The 27854-nt window shown below is 45.8% G+C and overlaps 1 protein-coding gene across 1 annotated transcript in view; it reads left to right on the forward strand.

Moving 5' to 3' along the window:
• Positions 1 to 27854, forward strand: part of LOC140426191 (MOB kinase activator 3C-like) — a 65125-nt gene that overhangs the window by 29210 nt on the left and 8061 nt on the right. Inside the window, exon 3 of the mRNA XM_072510662.1 lies at positions 18306 to 18508. Coding sequence (XP_072366763.1) covers positions 18306 to 18508 — 203 coding nt within the window. The remainder of the gene's footprint in view (positions 1 to 18305; positions 18509 to 27854) is intronic.

Here is a 27854-nt window from a genome sequence, read left to right on the forward strand (position 1 = left end):
CAGAGTGTCCTGACTGCCCATTGGTTGTGTCCTATTCTGAGTGTTCATTGGTTGCATGTTTGCATGTCATGACAACTGCTACTTCAAATGGTCTTGCATTATGCTTTCCCTTTCTTAAAACAAAATGCTTGTCCTTTGCTCAGCTCTTCTAAGATTATCAACCAAAAGTGATGTACCGATGAGAATGCAGTCACTCGTCCTATTAATCTCCCTGTATAGCATTGTATCACCTAGCAGAAGTTCTTAATTCTTTCCTTGTTTCCACGCTAGGTGAACCTTCCTTACAAACACAATTGTTTTCAGCAGAACACCATCTCTGTGAACTTGCCCTGGGATTGAATCTAGTTTGTTTTTCATATCCTTTCTGGAATGATATTTTTTAAGTGATGGAATTCCAGTAATTAGGTTTGGCAGGAACCATATCAAGTGCCAAATTCTGATATTACACAAGACGCTGAGGATTTCCACTGTTACGTAGGTTTATAAAGTTATGCAAACCGCACATTAATTATTTTGTCACTGAGATTTCAGACAAACTGTTTGTGTGGCAGAAAATGACATCTGTAATTTTGAAAGCAATTCATCTTTCTGATTTCAAAAGTGGAATCAAATTAAATCTAATACTTGAACACAACTGCTTCCCTCAGGCAATTTAAATAAATTAGGTGGATTCCATAATGATATAAAATTGAACATGTTTCATGGAAGGGGCAGCTAGATGGCCTGAATGACGTTTGTTCTGTCTTCCAAATGGTGCTGTTTCAGGAGCAAAGTTGACTCCCCCCATCCCCCACTGGGCCATCTGTCACTTGTTCTTTAGTTTTGCTTTCACTGAGCACTGATCTTTGTTCTCCCATTAACCATTCTGATATCTCGCCTTTATGCCGCTACTAGAATATTCTAGCGCCCTTCACACTGCCATTAACATTTCTTCTGCCCCATGACCTACACATCTTTGTGGCAATCTCTCCTAGGTCCCACCTTCTCCTCTGCTCCACTCCCAATTATACAGCATGTAATCCATCACATTCCTCGCTGTCTTTAAATTTGAAGAATAGTCATACGAACTTGAAACATTAACTCGACAGATGCTGCCAGACGTGCTGGGTTTTTCCAAAATTTTCTGGGCTTTTTTCCAACTTCCAGCATCTGAAGTATTTTGCATTTACTTTACTTTGGGGATTCTGTCTCGTATGAGTGTGTTGTCTTGAGCCTTAATTGGCCACTGAGGGATCATCAACCAAGAGATTACACTTTGGAAGGCAAGAATAGCGTTCACCCACTATAAACACATATTTTTCCTTTATTTTTATGAACTAGTCCTCCTCAGAATCTGTTCAAAAGCACCTTGCTGTCCAACCACCAGCATAATCCACTTCTTTATGGTACCGAATTATTTCCCTGCCACTGTTCACTGCCCTTGAAACTGGCCTCTGCCAACTTCAACCGCTGCTGTGTAAATTGTGCAGTACAGTTGTTTGTTTTCTTCTCTGACAAGTTAATACTTTGGTATTTAAAGAAAAAGAAAGCAGTGTGATTAGTCAAGACAACATTGAGACCCGTGTTCAAGAGAAGAAGACTTATTGCAGGTGTGTGCCTGTTTCCCAGGGAGCGTCCACAATAGCTCCCAGATCCCAGCCATTTTCCAGGGTGACCAGCGGTTGGAGGGATGGCTCCTTGGGGACAAAGGGTACCCACTAAGAAAGTGCTGATGATACCATTGCAGAGACTCCAAACTCGAGCTGAGACCCAATATAACCAGGCTCATGCATCTATACATGTCGAGCAGGCAATAAGCCTGCGAAAGATGCGGTTCCAGTGCCTGGACTTCATTGCAATGTTCATGTGACCCTAATAAAGATAATTATTGATTGGACCAGTAAGGGAGAACCCTCCAGTAAGCCACCAGAGGGTGTCGCACATCATAGTGGTCTGCTGCGCTCTGGACAACCTGGCACTGCAGTGGGGCGAGCTGCTGGACCAGGAGGAAATGGAGGAGTGCCACATATCCTCAGCTGAGGAGGATGTTTAAAAGGTAGCAAGGAGCAATCTCCCGGAGGAGGTAGAGAAGGACCTTGTGCAATGACCAAGGGCCACAGGGCTATGGACACTAAGATTGTCTCCTGCTTTGGGGAGGATTGGGACTAAGAGTCGTCCGATATGTCTCCCCATGGGTTGTAAGACCATCTCATTTGCATCCTGCCAGGGGGAGGTCATCGTGTTAATCTTTCCTTTCATGGAAAGGGTGTAAAAATGATATGACTGAACCAGGATGACTTCAGTGAGGACTGACCAATGCTCCTCTTATCCTCTGCAACTGCTGACTCCTGCGCGACTGAAAGCTGAGCGTAACCTGCCACTGTACAGGGTGTTTGGAGGGTGATGAGATGCTGAATGATACATCTTGGCTGCTGCTGCTGCCTTCTCCAAGGTCAGGGTTGCCTCATGATGAAAGAATGCTGCTACAAATGAGAGGCCTGAGTGTTGCCCTGGTGTGTGGGCACAGCATCAGCATGACTGCATCGTCACAGTGGGAGGGGGGAGGGAGAACCATTGAAATGCCAGAGAAAATGGAGAATGCACCAGCATTGCTTAGGGGCTGGCAAAGCGTGCTGCTATGAAGAGAGTGGGGAGGCACTTTATGGTTGTCAACGTGACGCTTATTACAATTAATGGTGCTAACACCAGTGATTACCTCTACTTGTGTCTAAATTCACCCATGCCCACCAAGTGACTACCTGTTCTTTACCTTCCTCACCCTTGCACCACGTCTAGGTGTCTCCCAAGGAACCACTGCTAAGGTTGAGGCTGCCTGCTGACTTCTGTGCCCTGTTGCTTGAGATGACCTTGGTGTGCGTCCCCTGGAGGGCCAGGACCTTGAGAGTCCTGGCTAGCTTTTGGGCAGCATGGGTGTTGTTGTGCTGCCCTCCCCGGTGTGCAGGCTGGAGGTGTGTCAGTCAGAGTGAGGGGGGATTCAGATGGGCTGATCACCCCCCAGGGTCTCCTGGGTGGATGGCTGGACACCTACCAATCCTCTTCCCTGTGGGTGCCTGGGGGTCCCTGGGCTCCTCTGTGGGAGGGAGGGACAGCTGGAGTGAGATCCGGAAAGCCCACTGTCCTCTGGTGCTGACACTCCTGGATTCTCACCACTGCCTGAACCATGCAGCTCTTGCCCTCCGAAATGAAGTGCATGCCCTAGACCATGGAGTGGACATCCCCCTAATTGTGCTCACATCCTGTGCCAAGGTCTCCACGGCAGATGTCACCCTTGGACTGTTGGCCTTGTTGCTTTGGAGTGACACTACAATCTCACGGACAGAATGCAAAGGGATGACTCCAGCCTTGCAGTCCAAGGAGGGGTGCAGGTGCCACATCACCTGACCAGGACTCAAGAGTCCTGAGCTCTAGCATTCCTCGAGTGCCCGATCCCTGGGACATTCTGCCTGCTCTGGATCACCGGCTGTGACGTACTCACCATTGAGTGACCCAAGAGCCTTCCTATTAAATGTTTCCACTGAGATGTGAGCTATGTGCTCGTGGAGGGTGCGTGTGACTGCTCGATAATGCTGGCCTCCGAGATGTCTCCCTCAAAGCTGCTCGGGTCTGTCGTCTCCAGAAGGTGCAAGGATGGTCTGGTGGACTGATTGACCAACAGGAGAAGCAAGATGGCATTGGTCCATGACTGGGGCAGACTGATAGAAGAACGTTAACTCCTGTGAGGCTTGCGCCATGGCTGGGTGTGTTGGATTCTCACCTCACCGTCTGCACAGATGCAGTCCTACTCCTCAACGGTTAGCTCTCTCTCGAACGGGATGAAGGTCTTCAGCTCCGGCGTCAAATCGGCCGGCTGTGACAGCTCACGCCGGTTGTGATTGAGTTTATCCTGCAATGAGACAGATGGGGAGAAGGTAGGTAGGACTCGTGCCAGGTCAGGTGGTGATGAATTCTGGCTGAGTGGGAGCGGGGATGTGAGGCAGAAGGAGCCACTGGGAGGATAATGGGGGACGATGGGCGGGTGAGTGCTGGGATCCCATTGGGTAGCTGGGAGTGAGATCACCGTGGAAGTGTGATGGGTGTGTTGAGGGGTGCAGCTGGACATGAGGGGAAGACTTGCCCTGGCTGCACGAACAAGGTCATTCATTTTCTTTCAACGCTATCTGCCCGTCCTCTAATGGAGTGAGCGGGCACTCTCAATCGCGTCCACAGCCTCCCAGGCAAGGTTGGTCAATGTGAGAAATGTGCGGCTGTCATCCTGGCTGCTATTCACCCCCGAATGGACTTGGAACGAGTACTGGGTTTAAAAGAGCTCCCTCACTGATTGCTGAGATTAAGTAATTACAGGCGAGCATATCGGGGGCAGACTGCCATGAGAGTGGTGTGAAATTTCTTTTTCCCCAAGTGGCCGAAGGTATGGTGCTTTTTCAGGCCGGAGGGATTCTTTCTGGGTTTTTTCGTCAAAACTGACACTTTATCAGAAAATACTATCTGTAGTGTCAATAGGCTCAGACTAGGCAGCACTAATATGACTTATGAAAGGAAAATAATGTTTTAAGATAAGATTATCGCTTATTGTTAGAAGTAGGCTTCAATTAAGGCTTCCTCAGCTAGGAATGCCCAACTGTTAGAAGACAAGAGCACAGTAAGATTGGAGCTCCAAATCTAGAAATTCATCTGGTCTTATTTCCTATCCCAGATTTGACATATAAAAACAGAAAATGATGGATAAAACTCTGGTCTGACAGCATCTGTGAACCGAGAAATAAAGTTACCATTTCTAATCCATAGACCTCTTCAGAGCATTGACATTTGACACTGTGAGTAGCATACACAAGAACTAAAGAGACCTGAGCATGGGTGGAAATTGGTTCTGGGACTTCATCAATGTATTTGGGCTGTTGTTGAGGCAGCAATTGCTCGGGCGACTATCGGCAAGGTATGGGCATGAAATTGGTCGAATGCGACCCCTGTGGGATCGGCAGATCACTGTTCCTCCTGGTGTTTCTGTGACCTGGGTCCAGAGTTGATAGAACACCATTGTGAGCTAGGGCGAGTGGAATATTTGGATGTGGGGGACATGATCTGTTTATAATACGTTAGAAATCCAAATCTCAAGTTGATTTGTTTTTTTTTAAAAACGTATTAAAAATTGTTAGAGCATTTGAAATTAATCACAAAACATAATTTTTAAATGCACAAATTGAAAGTTTTCTAGGGAAAATGCCCCCAGACATGTATGCTTATCTTGGCTGTTCTCCCACTGTAGAGTTTCTTATTCGAATTCCTGCCAAATCCTTAGATTGGTGGAAATATTCAAATATATCGTAATGAGTGGATGCACGAACATGGGTGATCAGCCTCTATCTCAGCAGCCAATTACCCTCCTTGAGCACCTTTTAACTCTTTAACAACTTGACTTTGTTTTTTCTTTATATTGTTATCCAGTAATTTTCTAATTAGTGAATCTGTTTGCTTGACACATGCACTACAGGCGACATGACTTCATCTCATGACAGTTAAGGCGCTAAAATGTGATTATCATTGTCACGCTCTGATGAGTTAACTAAGTGTCCAACACCTACAGATCAGAAGATGGCACATTCTTGTGCGAATGGCAGTTGCATGGAAAATGACCTTGTAATGGATCACCCTCTGTAATATCAACTCAACTCCACTACATTTAAGTATTGAGCTTTGTAAAGTTAAAGTTGTTATTAACCAGATATCCAAATGCTCAATATATTTTGTGGATTTTTAAAGATGTTGAACTCAAATGTTCCATCCTGTAACCTGGAGTGAAATTTGGTATTGAGGAAATAATTGAAGGTTGCTATAGTGCGGTGTGTCATTTGTCAGAGTGGAGTGCCATCAGCCTTTCTTCATCACAACCGCCTGGCTAGATTTGGTCAGTGGATCTAACTATTTTATTGTCACATAAATGTAGCTTCTCATAGCTATATGCATTACTTGAAATAAATGTACTTGTTCAGGAAAATGTGCATTTAGCATTTAGTAATTAGAGGTGGTGGAAGCAGGGGCAATAGTGACGTTTAAGGGGCATCTTGACAAATACATGAATAGGATGGGAATAGAGAGATACGGACCCCAGAAGTGTAGAAGATTTTAGTTTAGACGGGCAGCATGGTCGGCGCAGGCTTGGAGGGCCGAAGGGCCTGTTCCTGTGCTGTATATTTCTTTGTTCTTTGTTAATTGGCTCAGGCTTTAAACTAGGGCATTCTGTCTCACATAATGTTGTGGGAGCTGTGGCCTAATGTTACTCACTGCTGGGCCACAGCTCCCATCTCATTCATGGGTGATTCAGCTGAAAGGCTGCTACTCCTACTTCATTCATTTGTGTTACCCAATACCCCAACACAAGTTCCTGGATAGCTTTGGCACCTGGACAAATCCTTAACTTTTTCTTGGCAGCTGGACAGTTATCCGGCAGCTGGATTGTTCCCAGACAGCTCCTTAATATTTCTTTGACAGCTGTACAGTTGCTTGACAGCTGGACAGCTCTTTAACAATTCCTGGACAATTTGACAGTTAATGAGTTTATGCACAATCATGATCACTACTATATATTTTCCTGTTAAACTGTTTAAAGATGAGTTCTCATACTCCTCAGAAAGTGGGGGGATGTATTCCATAGAGAGCCCGCATGAATCTGTTGAGCTGAATGCCCTCCTTCTACCTCATAATTTTTAAATGTACAAATTGAAAGTTTTCTAGGGAACATGCTCCCAGACATGTATGCTTATCTTGGTTGTTCTCCCACTGTAGAGTTCCTTATTAGAATTCCTGCCAAATCCTTAGATTGGTGGAAATAATCAAATATATCGTAATGAGTGGCTGTGATCGCCCATGTTAATTTATCTGATAACTTGGTAGGGAGTTACAGAAACATGACAGGGTGTAATTTAAACCCAATTAAATAGTTAGTTTGGGGCCAAATAGGGTGTTAATTTTATACCGCTGTCTGTATGGAGTTTGCATATTCTCCCCATGTCTGTGGGGGTCTCACCCCCATAACCCAAAGTTGTGCAGGGTAGGTGGATTGGCCACACTAAATTGCCTCTTAATTGGAAAAAGAATGAATTGGGTACTTTAAATTTAAAAAAAAAAAAAAAAATTATACCCAAACCTAACCCACCTCAAACCTGGAAGCGAGGAGGGGGAGTGTCCACCTAACTGTTTTTCGGAAGCAAGAACATCATTTTAATATTTTAATGAAGGCTTCCTGCCAAGCAGGAGATCTTCCCTTAGACTCCAAGCTAACCTGCTTCCCTGTTGGTGTTTGGATTCCTCCGGCTCTGCACACTGCAATGATCAGACAGTCACCTAATCATGTTCATTATTATATATTTTTCTGTTCGCTGTTTAAAGAAGAGTTGTCTTGCTCCTCAGGGAGTGATTGGGTGAGCCGATTTCTTCTGGGTGGGGAATCTAGGATTAAGGGCATGTATCCATGTCCATAGCATATATATGTAAAGTAATGGTCCTTTTGGGGTGAGGTGGTAGCACAGTGATATTGTCACTTGACCAGTAATCCAGAGACCAGGGTAATGCTCTGGGGACTCAGTTCGAATCCCAGTATTGCAGATGGTTGAGTTTTGAAAATCTGGAATGAAAAGTCTAATGATGACTGAAACTATTGTCAATTGTTGTAATAATAAAAAATAAAAACAACTGGTTCACTAATATCCTTTAGGGAAGGAAATCTACTGTCCTTGCCTGTTCTGGCCTACATTAGACTCCAGAACTACAGCAATGTGGTTGACTCTTAAATGCCCTCTTAAATGGCCTAGCACGCCACTCCGTTGTATTCAACTGCTTTAAATGGAACAAAATGAAATGAAATTGGACAGACCACCTGGCATTGACGTAGGCACTGGGAACAACAACGACAAACACAGCCAAGTCAATAATGCGAAGTCCTTCCTCCATACATCTGGGGCTCTTTGCCAAAATTGGGAGACGTGTGTCTAGTCAAGCAACAGCCTGATATTGTCATACTCACGGAATCATACCTCACAGATAATGTCCCAGACGCCACCATCACAATTCCTGGATATATGCTGTGTCACCAGCAGAACAGACCCAACAGAGGGGGTGGCACAGTGGTTGACCTGGGAGTCCTAAACATCGACTCTGGACCCCATGAAGTCTCAAGGCACCAGGTCAAACATGGACAAGGAAACCGCCTGCTGATTACCACATACCATCCCCCTCAGCTGATGAATTAGTTTTCCTCCACGTTGAACACCACTTCGAGGAGGCATTGAGGTTGACAAGAGCACAGAATATACTCTGGGTGGGGGATTTCAATGTCCGTCACCAAAGGTGACTCGACCGAGCTGGCCAGGTCCTAAAGGGCATAGCTGCTAGACTGGGACTGTGGCTGATGATGAGAGAACCAACAAGAAGGAAAAACATACTTGACCTCATCCTCGCCAACCTGCCTACCACAGATCCATCTGCCCATGACAGTATCAGCAGGAGTGACCACTGCACCGTCCTTGTGGAGACAAAGTCCTGTCTTCATATTGAGCATACCCTCCATGTGTCCCACTACCACCTTGCTAAATGGGATAGATTTTGAACCGATCTAGCAGCTCAAAGCTGGGCATCCATGAGGTGCTGCGGGCCATCAGCAGCAGAATTGTACTCAATCACAATCTGTACCCTCATGGCCCGGCATATCCCCAACTCCACCATGACTGCCAAGCCAGGGGATCAACTCTGGTTCAATAAAGAGGGCATGCCGGAAGCATCACGGACGTACCTAAAAATGAGTTGTCAACCTGGTGAAGCTGCCAAACAGGACTACTTGTGTGCCAAACAGCAAACGCAGCAAGTGATGGAGCTAACAAATCCCATAACTAATGGATCAGATCCAAGCTCTGCAGTCCTCCCACATCCATTCGTGAATGGTGGTGGACAACTGAACAACTCACTGGAGGAGAAGACTTCAAAAATATCCCCACCATCAATGATGGAGGTGCGCAGCATACCAGTGCAAAAACCAGGCTGAAGCGTTCACAACAATTTCAGAGTTGCAGGGTGGATGATCCATCTCGGACTCCTCAAGAGGTACCCAACATCGCAGGTGCCATTCTTCTACCAAAGCCATTCACTCCACGTGATATTAAAAAAATTGTTGAAGGTACTGGTTACTGCAAAGGTTACGGGCCCTGACAATATTCCGGCAATAGTACTGAAGACATGCTCCAGAACTTGCCGCACCCCTAGCCAAGCTGTTCCAGTACAGCTACAACACTGGCATCTACCCGGCAATGTGGAAAATTGCCCAGGTGTGTCCTGTACACGAGAAACAGGACAAATCCAACCCAGCCAATTACTACCCTATCAGCCTACTCTCCATCATCAGCAAAGTGATGCAAGGAGTCATCAACAGTGCTATCAAGCGGCTCTTACTCAGCAATAACCTGCTCATGGATGCTCAGTTTAGGTTCCGCCAGGGTCACTCCATTCCTGACCTCCATTATAGACTTGGTTCACAGAAAATGAACTGAATGTTAGAGGTGAGGTGAGAGTGACTGCCCTTGACATCAAGGCAGCATTTGATCAAGTACGGTATCAATAAGCCCTAGCAAAACTGGAATCAGGGGAACACCTCTGCTGCTTGGAGTCAAACCAGGCACAAGGAAGGTTGTGGTAGTTGGAGGTCAATCATCTCAGCTCCAGGACATCACTGCAGGAATTGCTTGGGGTAGTGTCCTAGGCTCAATCACCTTCAGCTGCTTCATCAATGGCCTGCCTTCTATCATTAGGTCAGACGAGGGGGTGGGAATGTTCACTGATAACTGCACAATACTCCGTATCATTCGTGACTACTCAAGTGCTTTAGCAGTCCATGTCCAAATGCAGTAAGACCTGAACAATGTCCAGGTTTGGGCTGACGAGTAACATTTGCGCCACACAAGTGTCAGGCAATGACCAACTCCAACAATAGAGGATCTAACCATCGCCCCTTGACATTCAATGGCATTACCATTGCTGAATCCCCCATTATCAACATTCTGGGGGTTACCATTGACCATAAATTGAACTAGACTAACCATTATAAATACTGTGGCTACCAGAGCAAGTCAAAGGCTAGGAAACATGCGGCGAGCAATTCGATTCCTGACTCCCCAGAGCAGTCCACCCTCTACAAGGCACAAGTCAAGAGTGTAATGGAATACATTCCACTTGGATGAGTGGAGCTCCAACAACATGATTAGTAAGTTTGCGGATGACACAAAGGTTGGTGGAATTGCGGATAGCGATGAGGACTGTCAGAGGGTACAGCAGGATTTAGATAGTTTGGAGACTTGGGCGGAGAGATGGCAGATGGAGTTTAATCTGGACAAATGTGAGGTAATGCATTTTAGAAGGTCTAATGCAGGTAGGGAATACACAGTGAATGGTAGAACCCTCAAGAGTATTGAAAGTCAAAGAGATCTAGGAGTACAGGTCCACAGGTCATTGAAAGGGGCAACACAGGTGGAGAAGGTAGTCAAGAAGGCATACGGCATGCTTGCCTTCATTGGCCGGGGCATTGAGTATAAAAATTGGCAAGTCACGTTGCAGCTCTATAGAAGCTTAGTTAGTGTCTCTGGTCGCCACACTACCAGAAGGATGTGGAGGCTTTAGAGCGGGTGCAGAAGAGATTTACCGGGATGTTGCCTGCTATGGAGGGCATTAGCGATGAAGAGAGGTTGAATAAACTTGGTTGTTCTCACTGTAACAAAGGCGGTTGAGGGGCGACATGATAGAGGTCTACAAAATTATGAGGGGTATAGAGAGTGGATAGTCAGAAACTTTTTCCCCAGGGTAGAGGGGTCAATTACTAGGGGGCATAGGTTTAAGGTGCGAGGGGCAAGTTTAGAGGAGATGTATGAGGCAGGTTTTTTACACAGAGGGTAATGGGTGCCTGGAACTCGCTGCCAGAGGAGGTGGTGGAAGTAGGGACGATAGTTACGTTTAAGGGGTATCTTGACAAATACATGACTAGGATGGGAATAAAGGGATATGGACCCTGGAAGTGTAGAAGATTTTAGTTTAGACGGGCAGCATGGTCGGCGCAGGCTTGGAGGGCCGAAGGGCCTGTTCCTGTGCTGTACTTTTTTTGTTCTTTGTTTTTTAACACTCCAGGTTGACACCAAACAAGGCAAAGCAGCTCACTTGCCGCCTCTTCCACAAACATTCACTCCCTCCACCACTGACGCAGAGTAGCAGCTGTGTGTACCATCTACAAGATGCACTGCAGGAACTCACCAAGGTTCCTTAGGCAGCACCTTCCAATCCCACGATCACTACCATCTAGAAGGACAAGGGTAGCTGATACCTGGGAACATGACCACCTGGAGGTTCCCATCCAAGTCGCTCACCAGCCTGCCTTTGAACTAAACCGTTGTTGCTTCAATGTCACTGGGTTAAAATCCTGGAACTCACTCCCTAACAGCACTGTGGGTGTATCTACCTACAGCATGGGGACTGCAGCTGGTCCAAGAAGGCAGCTCACCACCACCACCTTGAGGGCAACAATGGATGGGCAATATATGCAGGTCTAGCCAGTGACACTCACATCCTATAAATGAATAATAATAAAAATCCACCCTTGCGAATTCCCATCAATAATAATAATCTTTTATTGTCACAAGTATGAAGTTACTGTGAAAATCCCCTAGTCGCCACATTCCGGCACCTGTTCGGGTAAGTTGGTACGGGAATTGAACCCGCGCTGCTGGCCTTGTTCTGCATCAGAAACCAGGTCTAGCCCACTGAGCATTACATCCATTTCTCCAGTCCAGAAAACCTGTTCACCAGCACTCTCTGCCTTTATATCCCTGAACCAATTATGTAAGCAAGATACCACTGTCTTTTTAATAACAAGTGCTTTGAATTTCCAAATAAGTCTTATTTATCAATTTAAGAAATGCTTTTTGAAAGTCCATATCTACCACTCTCAACCCTACCACCCTCAACCCTGCCTGTTACTTCAGCGTAGAACTCAATAACGCACAAGCCTTTCCCAGCCATCAGTGAAATCAATAATTGCACCTTGTGAAATGGATCACCTTGTTTACAGGATGCGTGCTTTATTTAATAATGTGTGAAAATTAAACGTCACATGACAGTAATGATGAAGGAGGATTCATCCTATTATCACCGTCTGCTCAGTAAGTGTGAAAATATCCTGACCTATTTATTTTCTACATGTACTGTTCCCATCTGCACGTTACAATGTGGTCTCCACATCAGCACAAACAAGATAATAAATGTAAAAGCAAATAACAGTATTTGCACAAAGTGTGTCTGGAGGCACTGATTAAAATTAGTAGTTTAAGACGGGCACTAACTAGATTCTGAAAGAGGGAATAGGGATTTTTTTCCCCTTTGTTTAGATTATAGATGGTCATCTGAGATCTTGCAATTCATGTACCATGGGGTCACTACCCGGAACAACAGGGAGGCTGGATGCTTCCTCGACTTGTGGTCCAGGAAGTAGCCATTCCGCAGGGAGAATGAATTTGGGTTAGTAGATAAGTAGCCATGCAAAAGAGTAGGGAGCGTCCAAGTGTAGGAGTGCTTGCCACTCTCAAATCGGTGACCCAGCTTTGGAGACTGCAGGAAGTGACAACACCTTAAAGGAAATGCAGTCTGGACCATGGCACCATTGAACAAGGGACTGCACAATGGGGAACAATCAAACTTCGAAATGCAATCATTCTAGGAGATTCCTGAATTGGGAGACGGACAGATTTTTCTGTAACAATCCTCGTCAGCCTCATGTTGCTTCTGTGGTGTCAAAGTGAAGGACCACACCGGTGCAAAATATTCTGCAAGAGGAAGGAAGCAAGTCAGAAGTTGAGGTACATGTCAGTATCCGTGAGGGCAGGTATTGAGACCCCATGGCCAGACTTTCAGGAATTGCGGAGGAAGTTGGCAGCAATCTCTGGGTTACTCCCAGGGTCACGATTGAAATTATTTGGATACTGGAATATTGAGCAAAATTTCAAAGTTCGCCAATGATAACATATTTGGAGGTGTGGCAAACGGAGTATTTTAATAGTCAACTACAATAGGACATAGTCGAGCTGGAGGCAAGTGACAGATAGAATTTAATACCAAGAAACGCCATGAATTTTAACAGAATGGGTAGAAACACAATACAGACTTAGGCTACATTTCTAAAAATGTTCTGTGTTAGAGGTACCTGTGTATTCATGTGCATAGACATAGAATTTACAGTGCAGAAAGAGGCCATTCGGCCCATCGAGTCTGCACCTTTCCATGGAACGATCACCCTACCTAAGCCCATACCTCCACCCTATCCCCGCAACCCAGTAACCCCATCTAACCTTTTGGGCCAATTAAGCATGGCCAATCTGTCTAACCTGCACATCTTTGGACTCTGGGAGAAAACCGGAGCACCCGGAGGAAACCCAAGCAAACACTGGGAGAATGTGCAGACTCCATACAGACAGTGACCTGGGAATCGAACCTGGGACCCTGGAGCTGTGAAGCAACTGTGATATCCACTGTGCTACCATGCCGCCCCTCTTTGATCTTTGAAGGTGACTGGATGGAATGAGAGTGGTTAGCAAACCCGATGGGATCTTGAGTAAAAAAGGAGTGAAGTTATGCTGAATCTTTATAAAGTCCACAACTAGGGTGTTAATTCCAGTTTTGATCACCATGCTTTTAAGGAGGATGTAAGGCTCCTTGAAAGGATGACGCACAATGGTTTAAAAATTAGAATCTAGCTGCAATGTTACATTGGATAATCTGGGTTGTTCTCGTTGGACCGAAGGAGGTTAAGAGGAGATTTGATAGAACTATACAAGATTATGATAGTTTTCGATATGACAGACAAAAGAATATACAAGATTATGACAGCATTTGCTGATGGTATAAAGACGAGGGTACATAGATTAAATGGAAGGAAATAGATTAAAGGTACACAAAGATTAAATGGAGGGAAATAGATTAAAGGTCGACAAAGAAAAACTATTCTCATTAGCTGATTGTACAAGGATGGTTGATACAGATTTAAGATTTTTCACGCAAGTTACAGGCACATGTGAGGACAAATATTTTTATGCAGTGAGTGATACTTATCTGAATTGTGCTGCCATTGAGGGGTCTGGAAGTGGAGATGATCAATAATTTCAAAAGGAAATTGAATGGGCACTTGAGGGAAATAAAACTACAGGGCTATGGGAATAGAGCAGGAGTGTGAGACTGACTGGATTGCAGTAGAGAGCACAGGCATGGACTGAATAGCCGCCTTCTGTGGGCAGAATTTTATAGACCCTGCCAGCAGGCTTATGGGTGGGTGCAAGGGTGTGAGTGAGTGCCTGTAAAATTTCCAAGTGGTCTTCCCACCGCCTTCCCACCTAACCCCAACATGTCCATGATTTTATAGAGAAGGATGAGGCTGAGTACGACAGGAAGAGTTCGGGGACAGTGGGGTGCCCAGCAGGTAATCTGGTTCTGACTCGCCTCCCCCAGGTGGCCTTGCCACCATGGCTACCATCCAACTGTCCTCCTCCTGAGCCTCTCGTCCTCTACTTCCAGCAAGACCCTGCACCTACCAATGTACCCTGGCACTTTGACTGTGAGACTGCTTAGTCCCAGCAGTATCCAGCGCTCCAGGGTGGAGATTGGCCAGCAGCCCTCTGAGGCAGGGGCTTCTCACTGTGTGAGGGACAGACGTCCATACAGTGTTGCAAGGCTGCTGTGATTGGTAGGGATGCGTTCCCTGGCGACTGTGGGAAATTCCACTGTCCGAAAACCTTGCTCTATGACTCTATTCCAAATAAAGCAATTTGAAAGAGTCAAGTCAGAGCAAAGGCAATGACCTAGATTTTATACTGTCGTACTATGTGTAAAACTCTGATTAGCTCCATAGGAATGCAAGGGCATTTTTTTTAGGATCTTCTGAATGCTCACTCCTACCACTTTGATAGATGTCTAATATACGCACTCAATAATTAAGTGCAAATGACGAGAAAACGCATAATTGATTTACCATTGTTTACACCTTACCCGTGCATGTCGGTAATATTGTTACCGACAACCAATATTTTGATGGAATGCAGAGATCTCCAGTGGAAATCCAAGTCCAAATTTTCATATGGGTGAACCTTAAAATGACATGGACACAGGTTCCCTGTCCAATTAAGGGTGGCGTGTGGACCCTCGAAACTGGAGACCCAAACTAGATTTGGAGAAGCTCTTGGAGGGACCTTCAACATGAAGTTTAATAGAAAAAATGTAAACATCCTTCGGCCATCATTAGAGAGGAAAGGGGGTATGGTGGGAGGGGCCTCTCTACAGGACGTTCTATGGTTGTACCTCATCCAGAAAGGTATATAGTCCTGCCAGGAGTGCTGCAACCCCAGCTTGCTGCCCAACAACTGCCAGTTGATCACTGGTTAGCACTGTCGCTTCATAGTGCCTGGGACCTGGGTTTGATTCCCGGCTTGGGTCACTGTCTGTGCGGAGTCTGCATGTTCTCCCCGTCTCTGCGTGGGTTTCCTCCCGGGTTCTCCGGTTACCTCCCACAAGTCCCTAAAGATGTGTTGTTGGGTGAATTGGACATTCTGAATTCTCCCTCAGTGTGCCCGAACAGGCCAAAATGCAATGCAGAGTTTTCTCTTGTGAAGAAGGACAAAAGTAGCGACCATCAGTATAGTCATCTGCAAGAAATAGAGGGAATTCAGAAGATATTTCCTTCCTCGGAGAGTAATGAGAATGTACCACTTACTACCACAGGAGGTAGTTGAGGTTCGTAGTATAGATGCATCCAAGAAAAAGCTATATAAACATCTGAGGAAGGAAAAATGCTGATACAACGAGGAAGCATGGGAGGAGGCTCAAGTGGAATAAAAACGTTGGCATGGATTAGTTGGGCTGAATGACGGATGTAATATTAATTGATTTAAAAACCAGAACCAACCTCATCCTCCCTCTGGTTGACATCCTGGCAGACTTATCAGAAAATGGCTCTTGAGCTTGGAATATTGACTGGGTCAGTGGCAGGCCTGAGAAAGTTAGTGGAATACTCTGCACATGTTTGTGAATAAAGGGAAGCTACGGAATTCAATTTTCAGTTGTAGAAAACGGTAATGGACTTGCTCATTACAACCTCAAAAGGACACCAAGTTGTTTTTCATAGAAATAAGAAATGTGCTAAATCTGTATCTTTATTCAAGATATGAACCTGCCTTCACACTGGCATACACCATTGCCTCACGGTAATTCTATGGGAGCTCTGCCCACTCGATGTGTCCATGAAGTTGCAATTGGGTCTTCCTTTCTCACTTTTCCACTCGTAGCATTTAGCACGAGTTATCTATGTCCATGCCCTCACCTCCTCTTTGGGAAAAATCATGGATTGTTGTCTACTTTTAATTTATGCTGTGGGACAGCAGGTATGGAGGGTGTACACCCCCACTGATACTTCAACAACTTGCCCAGCTTCAGTACTGAAAATTAAGTCCAGGACTGCTTCCTCTCTTGTCGGTCCTTCTACGAAATCAGGGATCATGCTAAAGCCAAAGAGGATGACTATAAATTGGCCAGAAAAAGCGGCAAGCCTGAGGACTGGGAGAAATTTAAAATTCAGCAGAGGAGGACAAGAGGGTTTAATTTGTAAAGGGAAAATAGAATATGAGAGTAAGCTTGCAGAAAACATAGAAACTGACTGCACAAGCTTCTATAGATATGTGAAGAGAGAAGGACTGATGAAGACAAATGTTGGTCCCTTAAAGTTAGAATCAGATGAATTCATAATAGGCAACAAAGAGATGGCAGACCAGTTGTTCAATTACTTTGGATCTGGCTTCACTAAGGAGAACACCAATAACATTTCAGAAATACTAGGGGACAGAGGGTCTAGTATGAAGAGGAACTGAAGGAAATCCTTCGTAATCAGGAAATTGTATTGGGAAAATTGGATGGGATTAAAATCCGATAAGTCCCCAGGGCCTGATGCTCTGCACCCCAGAGTACTTAAGGAAGTGGCCCTAGAAATAGTAGACACATTGGTGACCTTTTTCCAGCATTCTATAGACTCTGGAAGAGTTCCAATAGGTTGCAGGGTAGCTAATGTAACCCCACTTTCTAAAAAAGGAAGGAGAGGGAAAACTGGGAATTATAGACCAGTTAGCCTGACATCAGTGGTGGGGAAAATGCTAGAATTCAGTATTAAGGATAAAATTACTTAGCATTTGGAAAGTGGGGACAGGCTCAGTCCATGGATTCACTAAAGGGATATCATGCTTGACAAATCTTCTGGAATTTTTTGAGGATGTGACCAGGAGAGTGGTCAAGGGTGAACCAGTGAATGTTATGTCTCTGGACTTGACAAGGTCCCACATGAGATTAGTGAGCAAATTCAAAGCTCAGGATATTGGGGGTAATGTATTGACATGGATAGAGAACTGGTTGGCAGACAGGAAGCTGAATTACTGAATTATGTTTGGTAGTACAGAACATGTACATTACAGTAACACCTTTTCAGCTAAACAGAATAAGTGACAGCCATTTGCTGGTTCATTTCTCAGGGCAATGCCTTGACCAATCGAGGTCAAGCTGCCTGGTTTAAATTTCAAAGCATGCTTGGTAGTTAGCTGTCAGTCACCATCAACTGGTGCATTCTCCATGGCAATGTCTCTACGAATCAGAGTCCACTTTCCAACCAATCAGCATGCTCTTCTCATAAAGTATAAATCTGTTGTTTCATTTGACATTGGCAGCACGGTAGCATAGTGGTTAGCACTGCTGCCTCACAGCGCAAGGGACCCAGGTTCAATTCCGACCTCTGGTGACTGTGTGGAGTTTGCACATTCTCCCCATGTCTGTGTGGGCTTTCTCTGGGTGCTCGGGTTTCCTCCCACAGTCCAAAGATGTACAGGTTAGGTGAATTGGCCATGCTAAATTGCTCCTTAGTGTCCAAAGATTAGGCGGGTTTCTGGGGAAAGGGCCGGGTATTGGGCCTAGGTAGGGTGTTCTTTTGGAGGGTTGGTGCAGACTTGATGGGCTGAATGACTTCTTTCTGGGCCGAATGACCTCTTTCTGCACTATAGGGATTCTATTCTTGCAAATTATCCTGATGAGTGCAAGATGAAAAGCTTCAACAAGAAAGGTCTCCTTTTTTTAGCAATGTTTACTGACATTTGTATGTATGCTGTTCCACAATCAACTTCAAATGATGTCATTAAAAAAATTGTCCATGAAGGTTTTTTCCAACAAAACAATTTTTTTTAACTTTGCTGTCTTCTTTTCTATAGGTGTCCCGTTCCCTAAGAATTTTATGCAGCTCTGTAAGAAGATTCTCACTAGACTTTTCCGAGTCTTTGTTCATGTTTACATCCATCATTTTGATCGGATTACCACCATGGGAGCTGAAGCCCATGTCAACACCTGCTACAAGCATTTTTACTACTTTGTGACAGAATTTAACTTGACTGACGAGCGGGAACTGGAGCCACTGGTAATGTTCGTTTACATGTATGGTTGTGTTTCTGTCCGTGAACTCCATGTTTCTGATGGCTTCAATGTATTGTATTGCCTTGTATTTTAGCCTTTTGTGAATCATGGATGTCATTCTCAGTTGCAGTCAGTGGTGGCTTTTTTTCAGTTAGAAGATAGCGTAATCCACAGCAGTGAGCTTCCATAGCAAAATAAGACATCAGAAATGTCCGCAACTTTCTCCCATCCAACCAATTCTCTTGGGTTAAACAAAGAACAAGGTAAGTTATGCACAGACCTACACACACACCTAGTACCCCTCCCCCTCAGTACTGGGTACTGCCTGGCCATGTCCCCAGCCCTCTGGGGGCTATTAATACCCGTGTGCCCACGGCGGGTTCTCTTTGCCTGGTTCCGGTTTCTCCAGAGCTGTTGTAACTCCTGCCGACCTGAAGTCACACCAGCGATGGGGGAAATCTGAATGTGGGGGAACGATACAGCAGGGAAATCTTTTTAAAAAGCACATCCTCGCATCACAGGCCAAGATAAAAACAAATTTTAAAAGGAGGGAAGACTGGAAGACTTCAGACAGACATACTTCAGGTGATTCAGAGGCTTTATATAAATCCAGGCGCTGGTTTAGCAATGTTGCTTGCCAATTACAAGCCAGTGCAAACATGGCAACAGTAAACTCACCAGATTCCCCCGACCGTAAATCAATCCAAGGATAAAGGAAAGTGAACCCAAGGAATGCTCCGGCGGTAGAACATCACAATCAATCTCCAGAAACTTCCATCCCTGTCCTATCCATTTGACCAGTATATTTTTTAACTTCCTGTTGTGGAACACATTCTAGTATCGGCATACAGAAAACTATGGGGCCAATTTTACAGTCCCTTGCAGGTGGGGGGTTTGGGTGGCTGTAAAATACCTTTGACCGACCTTCCTGTCCACAATTTGGCAAGGAGGTGTGAGGGCAGCCTCCATCACGGGGCCTCCATTTCTATGTCGTGCCTCCATTTCTATGTCGGGCGTCCCCCATTCCCTACACCTAGGACTCCACCACCTCGCTCCCTCGCCCACACCCCCTTTCCCACTCGGCCTGTTATCATGACTGCCACCCACCCTTGCCCTGGGCTTCCCCTCCTTTCCCTGCTGTGAGACCTTGCACCTACTTGGTCTGGGGGAACCTGGCACAAAGTGAGGGGAGAATGTCCTGCCTCCAACCAATTAACCCACTATGGAACATTAAATGGCTGCGGGACTGCCTTGATTGATAAGATAATGCCCCCGCCAACTCCTCAGGTGGCTGTGTGGGGAGCCCCACCATCTGAAAAATCTTGCCCTATACGTTTTCACACAAAGAATAAAAATATAGTTGTGGGGGCAGCTGTGCAAATCGAATGGCGCATTCAAGCTAATTACACGGTTGAATTAGCTGGAATTCAGTGAAAAGAAGGTTCCAATAACCCCATCAGAATTTAGACACACTGCACTGTCACCATGGGACAAATTGTTCAACCCATTCCCTGGTGCACTATTTTAACACTCTTGTTAACCAATTTAAAACAAATGGACTAACAACAGTACACAGGGGAACCCTACATGAATAATTAAACAGTGCACGATCAAGGGAAGTTATTGCAGTGGTTGCCGTCCACTCCGCACATAAACTATCATCAACAAATAATGGTACATTACAGTAGGAATATCTTTAACAACAGTACTGAAGTTAATCTAGGGCTGGAATCTCAAGTCTTCCAGCCATATGTAAGATCCTGGCATGGATAAAGGATTGGCTGACTGGCAGAAGGCAGAGAGTGGGGTAAAGGGGTCTTTTTCAGGATGGCAGCCGGTGACTAGTGGTGTACCTCCGTGGTCTGTGCTGGGACCACAACGTTTCACAATACACGTGCATCCGAGTGGGGAATCTTTGCTTCCGAATGGTGTTCAAGCTCATATGTGGCAAGTAACAGGGCCCAACGCTGGATCCGAGCATGGGGTAATCGCCCAATCCTCCACAACAGGTCTAATAAAGCCTTATGGTTTGTGAAAACCGTAAACACATAACCGTAGACATACTGGGGAAATTCTTTTACTCCAAAGACGACGGTCAAACCATCCCTTCTCGATTTGTGCGTAATTCTTCTCCGCGTCGGCGAGTGTCCTGGATGCAAACGTAATGGCGCGCTCCGGTCCATCTTTCTGCATTGGGCAAGGATGGCCCCAACCCGTCAAGGTAGCACAGTGATTTGCATTGTTGCTTCACAGCTCCAGGATCCCAGGTTCGATTCCCGGCTTGGTTCACTGTCTGTGCGGAGTCTGCACGTTCTCCCCGTGTCTGCATGGGACTGGTTGAGCACATAAATAGCGCAACTGCGCTAACGGATCAACACTAATCCAGGCCACTGTCCCCTTTACGGTGCCCAGGCCCTCCTAGAAAATGTTGGGGAATTTTGCTCAGACCTCTTCCGGTCCATGTGCGTATATGTGGAAGATCCTCTGCCAATCCAGACAGAGGTGCCGCAGCCAGTCGTGGCCCAGTAAACTCGGTTCGCTTCCATGCACCACTGCTAGCGGTAGACTTGCTGAATGCTGCCCATCTGTAACTGGGACCACTTTGAGGTACCAATGGCTCCCCAATGTATATGGCAAGTCGGGCGTCAGTGTCTCCGCTACGCAGTGTAGCTGCTTGTAGGACGTGTCTTCATTGTCCACTTAGTAAACCAGATCACGAGGGGGGGCGGTCGCATCTGGCGGAATGCGGGGGGGTGGGGGGGGAGATGGACCTTCACGGGATCATCTGTCACCTCGGTCTCGGCGTCCTGTTGCTGCTGGCCCATACCTGACATCCATGTCCCCTTGGTCAGGGGAGGCTGCGCGGCGGCTCTTTGGGCCTCGACCTCGACGGCCTGCATCCTTGTGGTAATGTCCCCATCATCGGGGGCCCTTCTCTTCCGGTCTCGGCAAGGCAGAATGGCATTCCGCCGGGCGGCCTAGGTTCAGGACCGCCATGCCTTGGAGTTCCTGGACTCCCGGCTCAGCGATTTCGAGGGAATGGCTATCTCGCCCAACCACTGCAATCCAGATGGGTCTCCACTAGGAGTTTGCATTGCATTGCCGTGTTGCAGATTCCACAGACCAAAAGATTTCTTAGGGCTCCATTCAATGTCACCCCAAACTCCAGTTTGCACAATCGGGGCAAGAAGTTATTAGTAGATTCGCCTTGGGCCTATGTGGCTGTATGAATCTTGAACCTGTGAACGATTATAGGAGGCTTGGGGTTAAAATGTTCTTCTAAAAGGGCCACTAAGGCGGCGAATGATCGTGTATCCGGGGCATCCGTGTGGGACAAACATTTTATACTGTAGGTTGGTACGCCACAAGTCGTAAGTAGTATTACCATTTGGTGTTCGTCCCCAATGATTGCATTGGTCAGATAAAAGTACTGCATGCTTTCGATGTACTGCCCCCAATCACCAGTACCTACACCAGATGGCTCCAAATTTTCCAATGGGAGGCATCTCTGCTAGTAGGTGGGAGGTCTCTTCAGGCCTAAAGGAAATGGTTCGGGTACGCCGTATTCGGCGCTCACGGCAAATCCATTTAACCATTGTCGCCAATGTAGAATCCGCGACAGAGTGAACAGACTTGGAATTGTAGGTAGGATGCAACAAATACTGGTTTATTTTTACACACAAATACACTCTGCTCCCTGAGGTGTCTCCTTCCCCAACCAAGGTGCAGGTGTACTATGAGGGCTCCCCTTGTTAAAACGGAAGCCCCGCCCCGTTACCGGGGAAGTTCGTATTCCATGAAGGTCACAAGGAACCGATGGTGCACACCCCGTGACCCCAGTGGGATTGTAACATGGCACATTTTTGGGTACTAAAGAGTAATTTACCATGGCCAATCCACCAGTTCATTGCTAGTGCAGGGAAGAATCTTAGAGGATATTTCACCCAGTGGGCCAGAGGAAGACAGGGTAGTAGTACAGGCGGCTGACTTTCAATCTTCGTGACAAAGAATCAAAGAATTATAGAATCCTTCAGTGCAGAAGGAGGACCTTCGGCCAATCGAGTTGACACCAACCCTCTGAAAGAGCACCCTAACTAGGCTCACTCCCCCACCCTATCCCAGTAACCTCATCCAACCTTTGGGCACTACGGGCAATTTAGCATAACCAATCCACTTAACCCGCACATTTTAGGATTGTGGGAGGAAACCGGAGCACCTGGAGGAAACCCACGCAGACTCTGGGGTGAAGGCACAAGCTCTACTGTCACCCAAGGTGGGAATTGAACCCTGGTCTCTGGCTCTGTGAGGCAGCAGTGCTGACCACTGTGCCAACTCTGTACATAATCGGTGTTTTTCCTCCATCATTAGTGGATAAGACATGGGAGCAGAATTAGGCCATTCGGCCCATCGATTCTGCTCTGCCATTCAATCATAGCTGATATGTCTCTCATTCCCATTTGTCTGCCCCCCCAATAACCCCTGATCTCTTTTCTCTGTCTTAAAGACACTCAGTGACTTGGCCTCCACAGCCTTCTGCGGCAATGAGTTCCACAAATTCACCACTCTCTGGCTGAAGACATTCCTCCTCAGCTCAGTTTTGAAGGATCGTCGCTTTAGTCTGAGATTGAGTCCTCTGGTTCTAGTTTTTCCTACAAGTGGAAACATCCTCTCCATGTCTACTCTATCCAGGCCTTGCAGCATTCTGTAAGTTTCAATAAGATTCCCCCCCCCTCTTCCTTCTAAACTTCAACGTGTATAGACCCAGACCACTCCTCATATGACAAGCTCTTCATTCCAGGGATCATTCTTGTGAATCTCCTCTGGACCCTTTCCAAGACCAGCACATCCTTCCTTTGATACGGGGCCCAAAACAGCTCACTTTACTCCAAATGGGTTCTGACCAGGGCCTTGCACAGCCTCAACAGCACATCCCTGCTCTAGTATTCCAGCCCCAAATCAGAAGCACAAAGGGAATTAGGAGTCCTTGTTCAAGATAGGTTAACGTGCAGGTTCAGTCGGTAGTTAGGAAGGCAAATGAAATGTTAGCATTCTATTTCCGAAGCCTTTTCCCATTTAGAAAATAGTCCATGCCCCCACTCTTCCTACCAAAATACATAACCTCACACTTTTCCACATTGTATTCCGTCTGCCACTTCTTTGCCCACTCTCCAAGCCTGTCCAAGTCCTTCTGCAGCCCCCCCTGCTTCCTCAATACTACCTGTCTTTGTATTGTCTGCAAACTTAGCAACAGCGCCCTCAGTTCCTCCTGCCAGATCGTTACTGTATATTACATAGATTACATAGAACATACAGTGCAGAAGGAGGCCATTCGGCCCATCGAGTCTGCACCGACCCACATTAATCCCTCACTTCCACCTTATCCCCGCAACCCAATAACCCCTCCCAACCCTTATGGACACTACGGGTAATTTAGCATGGCCAATCCACCTAACCTGCACGTCTTTGGACTGTGGGAGGAAACCGGAGCACCCGGAGGAAACCCACGCGGACACGGGGAGAACGTGCAAACTCCGCACAGACAGTGACCCAGCAGGGAATCGAACCTGGGACCCTGGCGCTGTGAAGCCACAGTGCTAATCACTTGTGCTACCGTGCTGCCCTATTGTGAAAAGTTGTGTTCCCAATGCTGACCCCTGAGGCACATCACTAGCCACCAGCTGCCATCCGAAAAAGACTCCTCTATCCCCACTCTCTGCCTTCTGCCAGTCAGCCTTATCCCCACTCTCTGCCTTCTGCCAGTCAGCCTATCTTCTATCCATGCCAGTGTCTTACCCTTAACACTCTTAACTTATTCAACGGCCTCCTATACGATAGATCACGTCCACTGGTTCTCCTTTGTCTAACTTCCTTGTTACCTCCTCAAAGAATTCCAACAGATTTGTCAGACATGACCTCCCTTTGACAAAGCCGTGCTGACTCGATCCTATTTTATCACGCACGTATCGGGGAGACAGTGGTGTAGTGGTATTGTCACTGGACTAGTAAACCAGGGGCCCAGAGAAATGTTCTGGGGACCCAGGTTCGAATCCCGCCATTGCAGATGGTGAAATTTGAATTCAATAAAAATCTGGAATTAAAATGGATGACAATGAAACCTTTGTCGATTGTTGTAAAAACCCAACAAGTTTACTAATGCCCTTTTGGGAATGAAATCTGCCATCCTTACCTGGTTTGGCCTACATGTGACTCCAGACCCACAGCAATGTGGTTGACTCTTAACTGCCCCTTCAAAGGCAATTAGGGATAGGCAATAAATGCTGGCACAGCCTGCGACGCCCACGTTCCATGAACCAATAAAAAACAAACTTCCAGGTTCTCCGCAATCTCAAATGGACTCCAGTCTTACCAATGACCGAAGTCAGGCTAACCGGCCTATAATTTCCTGTCTTCTACCTCCCTCCCTTCTTAAACAGCGGTGCTCTATTAGTCATTTTCCAGACATCTGGACCCTTCCTGCCTCCGTGATTCCTGAAAGATCACCACCAATGCCCCCACAATCTCCTCTGCTATCTCCTTCAGAACCTTGGGGTGTAATCCATCAGGCCAAGATGATTTTTATCCATCTTCAGACCCTTTCGTTTTCCCAGAACCTTCTCCCTAGTGATGGCCACTACACAAACCTCTGCCCCCGATTCTCCTGAAGTTCTGGTATCCCACTGGTGTCTTCCACCGGAACTATTCAGTTCCTCTGCCATTTCTTTGTTTCCTATTACAACTCCTCCAGCCTCATTTTCCAGTGGGCCAATGTCTATTCTTGCCCCTCTCTCACCTTTTTATATATTTTTTTTTAAAAAAATCTTGCTATCTTCTTTTATATTACTAGCTAGCTTATACTCACATATTTTATCTTCTCCCCCCTTATTAGTTTTTTAGTCATCCTCTGCTCGCTTTTCAAGGCTTCCTAATCCTCTGACTTCCCTTTAATCCTCAACACCTTGTATGCTTTTGACAAAGAATATGAGAATTTGGGGGATCAAAATCCTTTAGTGGATAATTTTACAAAGTGCAAAATTCCACTTTATCCTTGTTGTGAATGACTGGGATAATCCCAGTTTTTTTGAGTGTCACCATGCAAACAGCGTGCCATTAGTTTCTGAGCAATGATGCAAGCATATGGTTAGACAAAATACAACGATTGTGAAAACAGTGGCAGACTTCATTTCAAGTACTCCACTTCCTGCTCATTCCTTCAAAGATTTCAATTGAACTGTTATTTACCATTACCACTTTCTCGAAGGCAAACTACTTACCGTGCACACTTAATTTAAAAGCTTTCTGCACCAATGTCACTTATTCACTCATTGGCTCATTAATATTCAAATTTCCTCTATGATTTCTCAATCCGCTGCTAAAACTCGTTTCATGTGTGGGAGTTGTATGGCCATTGGGAGCAAATTAGTTCTGGTGGTAAAGATATTGACAGACAGCTTACTTGAAGAGATGCAAAAGGTGCACACTTTAACTTTTGAATATTCCATCTGATTTACTTTATGATGCTATTTTTAAAAAATATATATAATTTAATAGGATGTGGGCCATGTCCAATTGTCCTCAAACTGAGTGGTGATTTCAGAGGGCAGTTTAGAGTCAACAACGTACTATGGGCCTTATACCCACATGTAGGCCAGACCAGGTAAGGATGGCAGATTTCCTTCCCAAAAAGGTATTATTGAACCAGGTAGGTTTTTACGACAATCTGTGATCGTTTCACGGTACCGTTACTTAAACAAACTTTCAGTTCCACTATTTAACTGATTAATTACTTTGGTAACATTTGAACCCAGGTCCCAATATTAGACATTGTTAGCCTGGATTACTAGTCCAGTCACATGACCACTACACTACCATTCATTGGGTCAACATTAGGCCAATATACCTCCCAATACAATGCAACATTCTAGTAAACTTCCAGTAAACCTGTTCACCCCAAGGAATGGCTCGGCCTATTTGTTCACAGGATGGAAAGAAAACTAATTCATCCCAATCTCCACCCTCAGCTAATTGGATTGGATTGGTTTATTGTCATGTGTACTAAGGTACACTGAAAAGTATTTTTCTGCGAGCAGCTCAACAGATCATTAAGTACATGAAATGAAAAGAAAATAACAAGAAAATACATAATAGAGCAACACAAGGTACATAATGTAACTACATAAACACCGGCATCGGGCGAAGCATACAGTGGTGTAGTGCTAATCAGGTCAGACCATAAGAGGGTTGTTTAGGAATCTGGTAACAGCGGGAAGAAGTTGTTTTTGAGTCTGTTCGTGCGTGCTCTCAGACTTTTGTGTCTCCTGCCCAATGGAGGAAGTTGGAAGAGTGAGGAAGCCGGGTGAGAGGGGTCTTTGATTATGCTGCCCGCTTTCCCAAGGCAGTGGGAGGTGTAGATGGCCAATTATTGCCGATTACATGAAATTTAATCTTTTGGTACATTAAAATCACAGGGGTAATAATAACCATGGGCAGATGTAAAACATGCATTAGTTATTCAGCTGCCCATTATACATCTGTCCCTATCTTAATTTCCATTTGATATCACCCATTTTACGTTATCGTTCAAAGTCGCAATAAACCCCTTTCAGGTCCTCATTTGTAGTAAGATATTTGTTTTCCTGTTTGAATGCACAGCTGAGGATGGCTACCTGAGTTCGCAGGTAATGGTGTTGGCAAGCAAAAAAAAACTAATTGTCACTAATCCATATTGATACATTTTTGAAAAGAAAAGACCCCCCTCACACCATTTCAAAATCTAAATAAATAATTATTTCATGCATGGTACACATTGTGCATCACCACTCATATGTGCTAAAATAAGCAGGAGAGGAGGACGTGGACCAGAATCGTATGAAACAAAGTTCGGTCTTTTATAATTGACAGGTGTCAGCAACTTTATTAGCACCTGCAGGTACAGCTGGAGGAGTGCAACCGCCTTCAGGCTTAGGAGACGGTGCCGGCAGTGTGTGGGACCCAGGCCAACACTGAACAGGTGGCGTCTGTGGTGGAAGCCTTGGGTTTAAAAAGTCACAGCCATGGATCAAGATGTCCAAGGCTTGGGACACACCATGCAGTCGATGGCTGAGGCTCAGGACAGGGCAGCCCAGTCACAGGCAGACGTGTATCGGGACCACATGGATATTGTTGCAGAGCCTTGTCCCAGTCACAAAGGGTCATGGCTGAGAGTGTCGAGAGCATTGGCCGGGCACTGACTGACCTGGGCCAGGCACAGAGAGACAGGACCGAGATGCAGAGGGACATGACTCATTCGCTGAGGGAAGTGGCTCAGTCTTTGTGCTCCATGGTTGAGGGCATTGAGGCTCTGGTTGAAATGA

This window comes from Scyliorhinus torazame, chromosome 7, assembly GCF_047496885.1.
Source record: "Scyliorhinus torazame isolate Kashiwa2021f chromosome 7, sScyTor2.1, whole genome shotgun sequence".
Classification (NCBI taxonomy): Eukaryota; Metazoa; Chordata; class Chondrichthyes; order Carcharhiniformes; family Scyliorhinidae; genus Scyliorhinus; species Scyliorhinus torazame.